This window comes from Zingiber officinale, chromosome 1A (genome assembly GCF_018446385.1).
Source record: "Zingiber officinale cultivar Zhangliang chromosome 1A, Zo_v1.1, whole genome shotgun sequence".
In the NCBI taxonomy this organism is placed as follows: domain Eukaryota; kingdom Viridiplantae; phylum Streptophyta; class Magnoliopsida; order Zingiberales; family Zingiberaceae; genus Zingiber; species Zingiber officinale.
Window position 1 is genome coordinate 184,151,087 of NC_055987.1, and position 15,460 is coordinate 184,166,546.

The 15,460-nt window shown below is 34.6% G+C and overlaps 1 protein-coding gene across 1 annotated transcript; it reads right to left on the bottom strand.

Annotated features, from left to right (window-relative positions):
• Window positions 1-720: 720 nt before the first annotated feature.
• On the bottom strand, window positions 721-2,481 carry LOC122038630 (peroxidase P7-like). The gene is made up of 3 exons (XM_042598461.1): window positions 1,741-2,481; window positions 1,466-1,657; window positions 721-1,397 (listed from the first exon to the last, which is right to left on the bottom strand). Exons 1-3 carry the CDS (start codon window positions 1,957-1,959, stop codon window positions 843-845), a joined length of 966 nt encoding a protein of 321 aa, XP_042454395.1. The 5' UTR covers window positions 1,960-2,481; the 3' UTR covers window positions 721-842.
• Between the last annotated feature and the right edge of the window lie 12,979 nt (window positions 2,482-15,460).

Genomic DNA, 15,460 nt, shown 5'->3' on the forward strand with positions numbered 1-15,460 from the left:
CTACTGTTGTAATTATAGCGGCTATAGTTTTATAATTGTTGCAACATATATGTTGTTAAACAAGATAAATTTGAGTTGTACCCATTGTGATTTGTAGATGCTATAATAGGAATATTATTGAACAGAATAAATTTAAATTGGAGCTACTATAATATAAATATTACATGAACTAACCACTATGAAATGTAACTGCTATAGCGTATATGATTATAAAATCACATTGCATATGGCAAATTTATATGAATGATTTGAGTTTAAATTTGAAATCAGTTCAGTCAACAAATCAAAATCAATCTATCAAAAAGGCTAAATTGGTCAAATAATATGGTAAAAGATGATTCGTTCGTTTTTATGTCCGTTAATCCGTCCTTAGATCAATACAGAGAAAGTAAATTATGGATGACTACTAATTATTATTATATGTAGCTAAGATATAGGAAAAGGTATATTTAGATGTGTCGAATTTCGGCCCTAAAATTTTATATTACAATATCCCATATTTAACTATCGTCCTGTTCCAAAGAACCAAACTGGCCAAACAATACACTTAGGATAGATGTGTAATTTTACAGGGTAGTGACGTCCTTTTGCTTAAAAACATAACAAATAGGCGTCCCTTTTGTTTCCACTAAAAAGAAGCCTTCTTTTGATTATTGTCCATCAAAATTTGATTGTTATTATTGAATTTACAATTAAGTCTTCAATATTTATTAGAGGCGATTGAATATACATTTGGATATTATTTTTTCACTCTCGCAAATTATATGAACACACGTTGGTTATTTTTTGTTACAGATTTAAATATATAATTAATAGAAAAACTTCAAGAATCTATACCAATTTCAATTGACCGATCTGCAGTTCATTCGGATCTCTCCGCTGTTTCCCGTGAGCGGGCTGAGGTTGCTCATCTTGACCATGGCGGCGGCGAAGTCGGCCTCGAAGGCCGACGAGTCGGAGGCGTACAGCTGCACGAGCGAAGACTCCTGCGTGCCGTTGCTGTAAAGCACCTGGTCGGAGTGGAGGAGCCCCCGGAACTCGAGGAGGTTCTGGAAGTAGGCGTTGTCGAAGGTGCCAACGGTCTGCTCGTCGAGCGGCGCGAGGTTGCCATCGCCGCCGGAGGCAGGGCAGCTCCGCCGCCTCTGCTCAGCGAAGGAGGCGTCGATATTGGCGTCGCCGTTGACGTGGTCGCGGAAGTTGACGCAGCGGGCCTGGCCGACGGTGTGCGCGCCGGAGAGCGCGGTCATGTCGCGGGCGCTGAGGCCCTTGGCGGCGAAGGCGGAGACGAGCTGCGGGATGCTGGAGGCCGGCGAGGGGAGGTCGCTGTTGGCGCCGCTGAGGCTCGCGGTGGTGGAGTCGCGCCGGCCTAATCCCAAGGCCCACGACGGCCCGCCGAGCTGCCATGGCCACAACCATCAAAAATGAATTCGGTCCCACAGAATCAAAACCCACCGATCAATTTTACCAGAGCGACGGACTCGCGCGCCGCCAGCGCGAGGATGTCGGCGCAGGAGACGGTTTGGGGGCACTCGATCTCCACCGCCGTCTTGATCGTGTCGACGACCTCGAAGCCGCGCAGCGAGTTGGCGTTCGGCCCCGCGTTCTTCTCCCCTACGAAACTCCCATCGTCATCCAGCAGAACCGACCCATCACAACCCTGTTCGCCAGCTCAAATCAATCGTCAAACTCCCTCCGAGAAAATTCACAAGAAAAACAGAGAGATCGATTAATTAATTTTACATTAACGAAGCAGTCATGGAAGAAGAGTCGGAGCATGGAGGCTCCCAAACTCGGATCCAGAAACAGAGCCGTCCTCGTTACTAAGCTCACAGTCACCGGCAGAATCGGACATGTCTCGCTGTAGAAGGACGAGGAAAGCTGGCCTCTCCCAGAAGAAACCAGCAACGTCATGAACACGATCAAGAAGGAAATGCCGAACCGACCTGAGGCCGACGCCATGGCTTGGGCTTCGATTCGAGTGCCCTGATTCAGACGATGAGGTCAGAGGACTAGCTCGCGATCGATACTTATACTGCCTGCGTAATTAAGTCGATGGAAACGGGCAACGGCAGCACGAGGAGTAGGTGCCGATCGACTTCGCAAATGTCGATTTCATCAACTGTGGAATTCACGGCTGCTTTACTACTGAACGCTCGTCCAGTAGTGTCCGTGAACAGCAAAGAAAAACATATTTTGAATGAATTTTCCTTTTTATTGCTTCCGTTCTGATCGTGTGGCTCTGGATGTAGACGGCAACTCCATTTACCATTTCTTGGCGTTGCATGGAAAGGATCGATTTGGTGGAACAGAAGAGAGGTTCCGACGTCAACTGTCAACGGGAGCCCAGGAAGTGGCTCCGTGTAGGCCCATGCACGTAATAAATCGGCCATGTTCTGGAGATGGATGTCATTGTTCAGGCATAATCACATAGTGAGATTTTTTATTTTTTTTAAATAAAATAAAATTGCACACTCATTTAGATGTTAGATGTAAATATGTAATATTAGATTGTTCTTGGTAAGCAAAGTTATAGGTCTCGATTATTACTTAGCAACTTGGGTATGTTATTAAATATGTAATGGTTATTACATCATAAGCTAAAAAAAATAAATATTATAAAAAAATAATATTTTATACGTACAAGATACAAAATAGATAAGAGAAAAGGTAAAGTGATAAACAAAATTGGATGTTATATTATAGAGTAAAATAAGAAATGAAGTATTATTATAGATAGCTTGATGAAGTAGTAGTTAGAAAAAAAGATATGATTATAGTTCTCAAGCTGGTTGCTCAAAAGAAACTATTAATAGTTAGTAAATATTTATCTTAAATAGATTAGATAAAAAAATATTAAATCTAAGTTTTCGGATGACCTAAATAAAGTGTTGTATCGTTAAGACGCCAGAAGAGGGGTGAATAGTATTAGTCATTTTTTTCAGAAATCGAGAATATGCAGCAAAAATAAAACTAAGGAGAAAGAAGCGAGAAAGAGAAAGACAAGCACTAATACAAATAGTTTTTTACTTGGTTCGGAGCCTTCGACGACTCCTACTCCAAGACCTACACTTGTTGAGTGTTTTTATTGGACAATCTATTAATAGTTCGAAATGTTAAAAAAATGAAGTACAAGAACTATAAGGAAAAGTTATCGACAACAGAAAAAATAAGTAGAATTTGATGTCCGATTGTTGATTGAGCGTTACATTGTCATAGGAGATTTTTCAGAGCAATGTGCAAGAGCGAAAGCTGGAGCACTTGATGTCTTGAAGTTGCTAGTCGAGGTCTCCTTTTATAGCCCTGTTCGGGCACCTGGATCCCCTTCCAGGTGCTTAGACTGTGCTGACATGACAAGCTCTCGTCGAAATTTCATCATCAAAGTTTATCCATCTTCGGGCACTTAGACTATTGATGTGGGCTGGGCAATCACTGCACTCCAACATACTGCGACGATGAAGTTTCCCTTGCCTTGGCGCCTGGAGTAACTTCGGGCCCTTGGACCGTCTGGGTACCTAGCTAGGCACCCGCCAAGGGTCATTGCCTCTGCGAAACTGGTCCGGGTGCCCGAGCCAACTCCGGGCATCCAAAGTCTGGGTGCTTGGATCCCTTCTGGGTGCCCGAAGTCTGGGCACTCAGATCCCTTCCGAGCGCTCGGACCACCCTTTTTCACCTTTGCCTTTCATGCAATAAAAAAAAGTTAGTACAAGCAATCATAATATGTTTATCTTGCAAAATAAAGTTAGCACAATAAGGTAATAGTATTAATTAGATTCTGTCTTCCCGAGACCAGGATCTAGTTACAATTTCAGCTTAGGTTTTTCAAATCGACCTAAGCTGGATCGACTCCTACTGTTCCCTCAACCGGGAATGCGTCCTCACTAGATCTCTCCTCCAGTTGGTTACTTCCACTTACCAATCTTAGATTTCCTTGATGTCATGCCCCTTGACCCACACGAACTTCTTGTCATATTTCAACCGATTGTCAACCCCAACCAATCTAAATTTCAGCCAATTGTCAAACCAACTGGACTTTCTTCTGCCAGATCTCAACCAATCTAGACTTAGTGTCAGTTATCAACCTAGCTAGACTTCAACCTGATGTTTCGGTCCTCTAGATACATCAAGGTTATATCCTGCACACTTGGTAGACAAATTAGAAAAGCATAACATCTAACTTTAATTCATTTGTCATTTATCAAAACTCAGGTTTGATCATTGGTGCCAACTACATCAACAATCTCCCCTATTTTGATGCAATGACAAGCTTGATTAAAGTTAGAAAAAAAATATACAAAAATATATATAAAAAAATGTGACAAAAGTATGTTGAGTTAGTTTATTTTATTTTTCTAGCTAACCCTCCCCTCCCCTTTTACCATTCATCAAAAGCAGAAAATAAACAAATGCATAAGAATAGAATGGAAAGGAGGTAAGTAGTAAAATAATAGGCAAAATAGTAGTTCATGGAGTATGAATTTAGAAGCTATAAACATAAACTAGTAGTAAAAAAATACAACTCAAAATGTTTACTCAGAGGAGGATGACGGACGGTGAGTTGGACCCCATGATAGGAGTATCTCTAGAATCTGTTGTTGTCTAACCTGCGTCTCCCAATGGCTAGTCCTCGTCTCCTCCTGAAGATCATGTACCTCTTGTCGTAAACTAGTCACAGACGTCTCTAGACAAGTAACTCGGTTTGGAAGAGTAGGATCGACTGAGGTGGTGGTATCGATAGATACTCAAGCATCAAATTGCCTCTAGATTATCCTAAGGCTACTTCTCAGTGATAAGAGGATGCTTGGCAGGCTGAGGCTGGTTTGGCTGGTGCTGGTATGGTTGATGTTGGGCTGTCCTCCAAGACATTATACCTTGATCATCTATATGTATGGAGGCTAATGATAGATTCATAGCACCTATCATGTAGAACTCATTTAGGGGTTTCACATCTCTTGCGGTGATATCAATACCTAATGAGTGTAAGTAAGAGGTCAGAATATGACAGTAGGCATGTGGACTCGTCTGCTAGTGCAGATGCTAGCTGAGTAAATAATGGTCCAGAACATATATAGACTAATATCGATATCTAACCTATGACAGAATGCATACAAGAGAAAGGAGTGAAAAAGTTGCATCATAGTGACGTCTCTAGTGGGGAGTGGCGAGATGCACTTCACCAGGACCCTATAGAAAATGTAATGTTGAACACTAAGTGTGACTGCCCTAAATTGGGTGACTATTGGTACCCTTTACCGCTAAAAAAATACGAGTATATCGTGCCCAAAGTGATGTGGGAGTTGGGATATATCACCAAATGATAAATTCTTAGGAGGATAACAGACAAATGGAATAGCTGAGGGTCACAAACCTAGGAAGTCTCTAAGGGTGGTAGGAGATAATGTGACTTCTATAGTAGCGACGCTAGAAGTATATGTAAAATAGTCTACTTTGACTAAGTTATTGTATAATTCGACACACAAACTTGAGTTAACCGAATTGGAATAATAATCTAGTCTAGCTGATAATACTCAAATAACTTTTATACTAGGAATGCATGAACGCCAAAAGAAAGTTCTACATAAACACCGACTACGTAAGGGCACATAAGAAATGGATAAAAATCTAACCCTATGTTCTTTAGTGGGAAACCTAGGGTCATTGCTAGAAGTACTTAATGATATAATAATAAAAATGAAAAACTAAACTATTATTAAAATATTAAAATAAAAAAGTTTAAGTTTCGCGTATTACCGAGGCATTCTGAATATTCATAAAAGAAATGATGACCCTGATTGATGCTCAACAATAAGGCAACCGGACGAGAAAAAGTTTAAGATTTGGGTGGGAAAAAACTTTAAAAATTTAATTTTTCCTTATTTTGTTTTGGTTTAGTGAAAAACATAAAAAAATAAGAATATTATAAAGAAAGTAAAGGTTATACCTATTAAGAAAATCTTCGAAGAACATGTTTAAGATGGTACGAGACACGTTTAAGATGATTCGAATATGTCCTTAGATGATCAATAAATATTCTAGTTAGATAATGTAAAATCATGACAAATATCCATATCAAACAATGAACATCAAGACAAACAAAAACTTGATTAAGTCCTCACGAGTACGATGTAGTTGTAAGGCGTCAAAGTGGATTCCTAGAGCACTACAAATCAATCCTCGGCTTGGACATAAGTAAGCACTTAATTTGGAGGAAAAGAGCCGCCTACCTTCAGGACTAGTATGATCTAGACACCCGGATTAACAAAAAAACTTGATTAATAATAATAAAATAAAATAAAATAAATACTACAAAAATGAAGGAAATAGAGACGGAATTTATCCGTCGTTAAATACATATAGCGATGGAAAGCGTCCCATCGTGCAAATTTCAGTCGTTGATACTGTAGCGATGAATATTTATATTTTCGTTGCTATATATAGCGACGGGTGTTTAAATTTTCGTTGCTACTAGCCAAACGAAGGAAAAATCTTTGTTAACATATTTGCAATAGAAAATTTAAATATCTGTCGCTAATAATGATAGTTATTTAGATTATTCATCACTATTAGTGACAGAAAACTTAAACATATGTCGCTATTAGTGACAGATATTTAAATTTCTGCTACTAATAGCGATGAATATTTAAATTTTCCGTCGCTAATATCTTGTTTTATGTATCAAAACATACCATAAAAGGTATGACAACCGTGATAGTAGCGACAGATATTTGACTTTCCATCGCTAATAGTGACGGATATTTAAAAAAAATTGTTGCTAATTGTATGGTTTTACAAAATATCTATCACTATTAATGATAAAAAGTCAAACGTCCATAGCTATTAGCGAGGAAAAGTCAAACATCTGTCGCTACTATAGTTTGCTAATTCTCTTTTTATTTTTCTATTTTCCCTATTTACATATGAATCTAAATCACTCCAATCATCACAAGCGATGGTTTTCACAATAAACTCATAATACTTAATAACAAAACTCACAATAAACTCACTACATATTAACAATTACAACATAACAAACTCACAACACATAACAAATGCACAACACGTCACAAACATCATAAAATCTAGTTGAATTAAAATGAACTAGATACATAATAGTAAATCCAAACACAAGTTTGAATTTAATACAAGATAAAGTTTGTCCAATATAAAGTAATCCAATACAATACATCATAATCAAAATAAGGAACAAAATCATCTCTCCATCCTGCATGAAATTTCTTTAAGATTAGTTGTGAATAGGAAATACGATATTAAACTATAAAAGATATAGCTATTTATCTTAAACTAATAAGTAGTTTAGCTAACTAACATTCTTTAAAAATACATACCTGCATCCCTAGGATAAAAATATGCCAAATTTGAGAATGATTATGGAAATGTATAATACAATCAGATATGCACATAATTATTAAAAAAAATTATTTTTTGCAAAAATTAAAAGTTAATATAAATGATATATACCTTAAAATAATCTACTATGTAGAGAAATCATTGGGATCCTGGGACTCCAAAAAATGCGGGGCAACCATCAATGAATTCGGAGAGAATGTCGCTGCAAATGCTTTCATATGACTAACTATCTCCTCAGTTTGAGTCTGTCGCTGCCGCATCTCCCATATCTTCGTATTCCTCTCAACCATCATTTGCTCCAATGATGATAGTCAAGTCCGCAAGTCCTCATTTTCCTTCCGTAATTCTCGTACCTTACTAGATGAGGAGGAGGAAGTAGGACGACCGTTGATCCCTGGAGTCATCATTCGCTCATACATAACTTTGACCTGAGAGCCAAGCTCATAGAGAAGTGTCTTCTTCTTTCCACAGATGATATCATAATAAATGTCATTCACTACATCGGTGGAAAGAGGCTGTGACCCCTCTCCCTCTACCCCAGGCTAAGACGCCTCAACAACTCTAGTAGACATTGTTTCCTGTGTCAAAATAATAATTTTGGTAACCTCCACATAAAGTGTACAAATATATTCATGAAATTTAATATTCTTATGTTAATTGTTAAGGAATGTTGATCGACAAATTACCCATATTTCTTCTTATGAGTTTTATTAAATATCTCCCAATAAGTGGGAGATCTCTGTAATTGAGCAACCTATGTACAAAAATATAAATACATTAAAACTAATAACAAAACATATGTAAGAAATATTTATATAACTTAATTTTAAACATACCAAGTCAGAGACATGCTCAACCATCGAATGAGATCCAACAGTCTGCCTTGTGATCTGGTGCTCGGTCCAGTAGGCTATGAATTACGATTACTGTGTGTAATCATTGAATTGTCATGACAATGCTGGGCAACCCAAATCGCTCACCAAGACTGTAAAACTGCATCAGGGACCTCATCAGATGGCCTGGTGCTTCTCTGCCTCCACTTGTACAACATGTCCCTGTACAGTTTAGAGTAGTAGGTAGTCCACATTTTTTAAAACATTTCCTCCTGACCCTCCTCCCAAACATACCTCTTCTGCAATAATATATTTTGACAATTAATATCATGTTAACTACAAATATGTTTCTATTCTAAATACTTACCAAAAATTCTTCATAATAAAAATTCTTCACAATAAAAATTCTTCATATCCTAGTCTACGAGCCACCATGTAGTACCAACAGGAGACAATCGTTCTTTAAATTTTTTTGATATATATGATGCTACTTGGTGACGATCTGGGATAAAACTACATGAAAAATATTGTATTAGATATGTTTGATTATTAAATAGAAGCTAAAATACTAAAATAGTTACCAAATATATAATTACTTACCAATCACCAACAACTCGCAAAGTAATCTGGTCACCACGTGGTCTTTGTGCTGGATACATGACTATATATGCAAAATCATAGTATAAGATATACACAGTTGATATAATATTGCCAAGTAGGGAGATGAAAAAATAAAATTCATAAAATACACCATGATGTTGTTAATTATTTTTAATCACTTGATGTCATTCTGAATTATCTAAATTAACACCTTGTAAGTTATCATCGCTAGACTCCATTGGTATATCGACTTTCTCACTGCTAGACATCTTTCCATCATCTATTTCCTCGTAAGTGACATTAACATCTAAAGTAATTGTGATGTAGATTGTATTTCTGAATCAACTGAGTATATATTGACTTCTTTATTTTGAAATGCATCATGGTTTTGGCCAATTATGGTGTTCGACATTTTTATGGTTGACCGAGGTTTTATCTGACACACTGCTAACCATTCACTAGGTCTTCTTCTCTTTATTGGGTACTCAAGATAGAATACCTGACCATCTTGTACAGCAAAGATGAAAGACCCAAACTTGTTGAATCTTTTATTTGCATTAACCTTAACTAAATTGTAGAAATCATGCATTCTAGTATCTGTTCTTGGAGTTGGATCATACCATGAGCATCTGAACAATACACATCTTTTTAAAGGTAAAGCTGGATACTCAATCTCGATGATTTCCTCAAGTCTACCATAATAATCAAATTAAGTATCATTGTTGTTTATAGATCATTTTACACAAACACCAGAATTATACATATGTCTTTGTGAATTGCGTTGGGCCTCATGAAATTTGAAGCTATTAACATAATAACTTCAGTGGACTATTATATTACGAAGAGGTCCTAATGCAAGATTTTTTTGTCTTTCATCTTGCACATTTGATATTCTATGGCCGTTCGCCTATAGCAGTAGTAACTATATAAATTAGATGCATATATAATACAGTTGCATTATAAAATAAATAATTTAATCGCTAACTTACATAAATTTGAAACCAATATGCAAATTCATCCTCTAACTTGGTCTTTACCTCACTTGTACTTATTGATAGATTTTGTAGATGTAGTTGTTGTTCATAAAAGCTGTCAAAGAAGGTAATTTTAGGAAATATTAGATAGGATGTCAAATATTCTTCAATATTGTATTATATTTATACTTGAACTATTACCTTATGCATGGTTTCACCTCTTCACAGTTTAAGAGTATGTATATTCTCGTAGCATGATATTCTTGCTCATGTAATCGTCTAGTAACAGTTGCACCCGTTGTCTTACCATGAAACTTGAAAATAAAAAGCATCTCTGGGTTTGTTGGTTAAGTATCATCAGAATTTCGAGGACACTTACGATGTCTCATTTTCACATAATTGGCAAAATAATAAGAGCAAAAGGAAGTTGCTTCTTCAATCAAATATGCATTACATATTGATCCTTTAACTCTTACTTTGTTATGAACATTATTCTTTAATTTTTTCAAAAATCTTTTAAATGAGTACATTCATCTATATTGCACATGACCATCTAGTTGTGCCTAATAAGGTAAATGAACAGGTAGATGTTCTATAGAATAAAAAAAATTAGGTGGGAATATTCATTCAAGCTTATAGAGTATCATTGTAATGTCTGTCTGAAGCTAAAGCATATCTACGAACATAATAACCCTTGAAGTCAAATCTTTGAAAAAGAGACTCAACTCTATAAGTACATGCCAAACATTGTTATGAAGAAGATCATGGAATACTATTGGAATTAGTCTTTGTATAAACACATGACAATCATGACTCTTCATTTCAAACATTTTTAACCTATTCGTATCAACACAATGAGACATATTCAAGGCACATCCATTAGGAAATTTGATTGCTTTCAACCAAGTACATAATGCTTACTTACCTTCTTTGTCTATTGTATAACATGCTTTCAGAAATTCCTATTTATTTAATTCTGATGTAACTCTGGTCTATTTACTAATTGTCTTAATTCATCACGTGATTTTGTAGTATCTTTAGTTTTCCCATGAGCATTCATCACAGTATTGAAGATATTATTGAAGAAATTTTTCTCAACATGCATCACATCTAAATTATGCCGAATGAGTAAATACTTCCAATATGATAGCTCCCAAAATATGTTTTTTTTTTCCTTCAACCACACTTATTCACTCTAACAACATATTTATTTATATCATCAGAATAATCCTAATATGCTAGAAAAAATCTATAACTGCCAATTTTATCAAGAACTTCTTCACCTGATTTTGATATTAGAGGAAGTTTCGTAATTATTTCATTCCTTTTGAAAATTTTCTTATTTCTTTTGAATGGGTGATCAATTGATAAAATTTTTTGATAATTATTAATTGGGATATCTTTCCACTACAAGACAATGAAAATGCATCAGACTCACTTATGCAATGTGGACATGCTAACTTGTCAGTCGTGCTCAATCCTGATAATATTGAGTATGCTGGAAAATCACTAATCATCCATAACAAAGAAGCATGCATTATAAAGTTTGATTTACTTTCAATGTCATGAGTCTCAGACCCTACATTCTATAAATTGTTCAGCTCAACAATTAAAGTTTGTTAAAGAAATATCTATTTGCCCTTTTGGATTATGAGGATTTGAAATAAGCACAGTAAAAAACATGAATTCGTCTTTCATGCACATCCATAGAGGTAAGTTATATGATGTTAATATAACTGGCCAAGATGAATATTGTTCTCCATAACTTCTAAATGGTTGAAATCCATTTACAGAAAGTCTAAGTCTCACATTACGTGATTCCATTGCAAAGGAAGAAAATATTGTATCAAGATATTTCCACATTGGTGAGTCACAAGGATGATACATTATATTTCCTTCATGTACATGATTTTGATGCCACCTCATGTGGCTTGCTGTTGGAGCATATGCATACAAGCGTTGGAGCCTAGCAGTTAATGGGAAGTAATATATGACTACTTTCAAGGGAATATTTTTCTTCTTCTTCCCAGACATACGACTATTCTACTTATAACGAGAGTAATTACATATTCTACATTCCATAAGTTCCCTATCTTCATTTCAAAAGATCATGCAATTTTGATACAACAATGAATCTTCTCTATTGGCAAGCCAAATCTTTAATCAATTTCTTCGTATTGTAGAAGTTATCAATCATGCAGTTATCAGCCGGAAATAGCTCTGTCATCAATTGACACATTTCATCATAATTTCGTTATGATGTTCTGCCTTCATGTTTAGTAATTTTGCAATAACTGATAGTTGAGAATGACTAGAAGGAATACCTTTCCATAATTCTCTCTCACTAGCCTTCAATATATCATACATTTTCTGAACTTCAGGCGTAGTGTTTCCTCTATATTCGATTGATCATATGCATTCATTGCATCGTAAACCTTTGATTGCATTGTATTCACATGCATTGATGATTCCTTTGGAGCAATCAAGCAGGATGACAAAGCAACGGAAGATCCAATTTCTTCAAATACATACGACTCTCCATGACAATACCAGTTGTAATAATTTGGAACAACCTATACCTACATATATGAGTTTTCACTGTATCCTCATCACGGAAAGTCATATTTCTACATATGCGTTGATTACATAAACACTTTAACTCGACACCATTCAAACATTCTGGATAAGACTTAGCGAAGTTCACAAACTCTTCAATCTCAGCAAAAAATTCTTGACTGATAAATCCATTGTCTAACCTATTATACATCTAAAGTTTGTTTATATGCATTGTATCCTAATGGAAATAAAATTTTCAACATGGTTAATCCTGTCAAACTAAGAATAATTATATTTTTGAATATAGTTAATTATGCAAGTAATATCAATATGATAATTATATTCATATTCTAAATATGATAATTATATTTTCGAACGATGCAAACATAATTATATTTTTGCCGATTAGTGCCGGACGAGACCGAGCAATGTCGGACGTGGTTGAGCAGTGTTGGCCGAGCCCTAGCACTGATCAGCTGTTGATCGGCCATAGCTAATAGTGACGGATAATTAAATATTTTATCGCTACATGTTATATGTATGTGGATTTTATCTTTTGCTTATAAATATAATTGAAGTGTCGAATAATTTATTATCCGTCACAATTAGCGACAATCATACATCCGTCGCTATCCCAACAATAAAAATTAGAATTTATCACCCGATTGTTATTATATATATATCCCGTCTAGCCTGTCCCATTGTATTAGCTAGGAAGGCTGAAATATCATTGATATACTTTTGTTTTAAACAAGCAAACTGCTGTGAATGAACATCACCACAACAGACGGTTGGCCTAGAGATAAGGTCGAAGCGAGACGTTGACTATAAGGCCCCACTCTTTGGATCTGGTGGAGAGGTCAAAGTAACAACCAACTTAATCTATCGCCTTCAATTTCTCTTGTTTCTCTCACAAGAATCTATGTAGGACAAACATTCCCCAGTTTGCTAGATTGTTTGTTTCTTCACCAATTTGGTTCGTGTATATATCTTTCTGAGAGATGGCAAATCTTTTTGTTCAGTTATGTGCTGGAAGTTAATCGAAGAAAGAATATCAACAGAAAGTCAATTCTGACAATATATTCTCTGTACATTGTTTAACAAGCTGATAAGATTACGATGAGGAGAGTTGCAATACTAGCTGCAATAGAGTTAATAGATTGTCTGTTTGCTATCGCCGTCGGGAGAGGTGGAGGATGAAGTTAAGTGCATGAGCCCCCACAGGTCTCTTAATTTCTGGATGAATATAATGAAGTTGCTGACGCTCGGTTTCATACCTTGTGAATCAGGATAAGATAGTATTAATAGGAGGATTGATATATAAAAGGATATATATTAGAATATTATTGCATTAATGTCAATATTTAACAAAAACCAAAAAAAGGAATATTGCTATGTTATATCTTTTTTGGATATAAATAGTGTTTTGCCTTGTGTAGCTAGGTTAGCTCTTTAATTAGTGCATGAAATTATATTTCTAAGGCCATATATGCTTCTAAACACTCAACTTGGATAGTTAATGGTGGGAATTTGGTTATGGTACTAAGGGAGTGTTTGGTAGAGGTTCTACTGAGTACTTCTTAAATTCTAGTTATATGGAAGTATTTTTGAGTATTTGTGGATGTCAAATTCTATTTTAACTTCTATAATTTTTACTCAAAAGTTAGAAGTATGAATTTGATATTTTGTTTTATTTTTTATTTTTTTATTTATGGTCTAAAATTAAAAGTTGATATTTATGTCCTTAATAAATTTATCATTTTATATAATTGTTACCACACTTTTGACTTGAGTATTTATTTTATTATATGTATTATATTTTAGTATAAGTTTTTAAATAATATTTTATATTTTTATATAATTTGCATTTTCAGAATTTTTTATACATATTTTTGTATATTTATATAAATTTTGTCATTTTTTTATATTTTTATTTTTTTTTAAATTTTATATATTTTTTCAAATATTCATGTTATAAAAAAAAATTAATTTTGATACAATATTTAAAATATATTAATAATTATATAAATACATTATTGATGGTGTATTAAAATTATATTTAGATAATTAAAAAAGATTAATTTATATAGTTTAGGGATATTGTTATCATTTAATTAAAAATTAAAATTGGAAGTAATTATTCATCAAACACTCAAATTTTATCTTGTATTAATTTTTAACTTCTATTTCCAAACTTTTTATACTTTAACTTCTCACTAACTTCAAAATAATCTTTATAAGAATCACTTTTAAATAAGTAAAAGCTCTACTAAACATCACTTTTCAATTTGACTTACCAGAGATCAGAACAAGAGAAGTTAAGCGAAATTGAGAGGACTTGATAGCTAGATTAATAAGGAGAGTTTTCTATTTCAACGATGATTACAGATAAAGCAAATAGAGACATGTATTTATAGGTATCCTTCTCTCAAAGAAATGGCTGAGATCAATTAATGATGTACATTATATATTCAAAAAGATATTAGAGAAAATTGAGGCCATAAAGTCAATGAATTAGATTGAAGCCCTGGGACCAGAAAGTCAGGAGAACTAGGGACAAAATGATGATAATTGTTGATCTACAAAATTGAGAGGAAAAAAACAAGGAAATGCTTAATTTAATTTGTGTGTAATCTATTTTCATATATGTGGTGCATCATGCATGCGACATGCCCAAGGGGCGGGGCAAGCTAGTTGTGCACTCTTCATGCATTGAGTTGCCGACACATTGTAACCCTTTCCCTAACTCATTAATTAATCTCCAACTACTACCTGCCTCTATGATCACTTGCATAGGATATATCCAACTCATTGCCAATTCATTAAGCTTTTGTTTTTTCTTTAATTTTTCTTTGTGATGGGACACCGATCACAAGCAAAAGATTATATATATATATATATATATATATATATAATATATATATATATATATATATATATATATATATATATATATATATATATATATATATATATATATATATATATATATTCAAAGAAATTAATTTTAAAATCAACATGATCTAACAATTTTACTTTTAGCTATTTTTTAGGGGTACAATTGGATGTTAGTCTTGCTAAGTTGATATTGTGGTTAATTTTGATGAGAGTTATAAGTTTATAATCTCATGT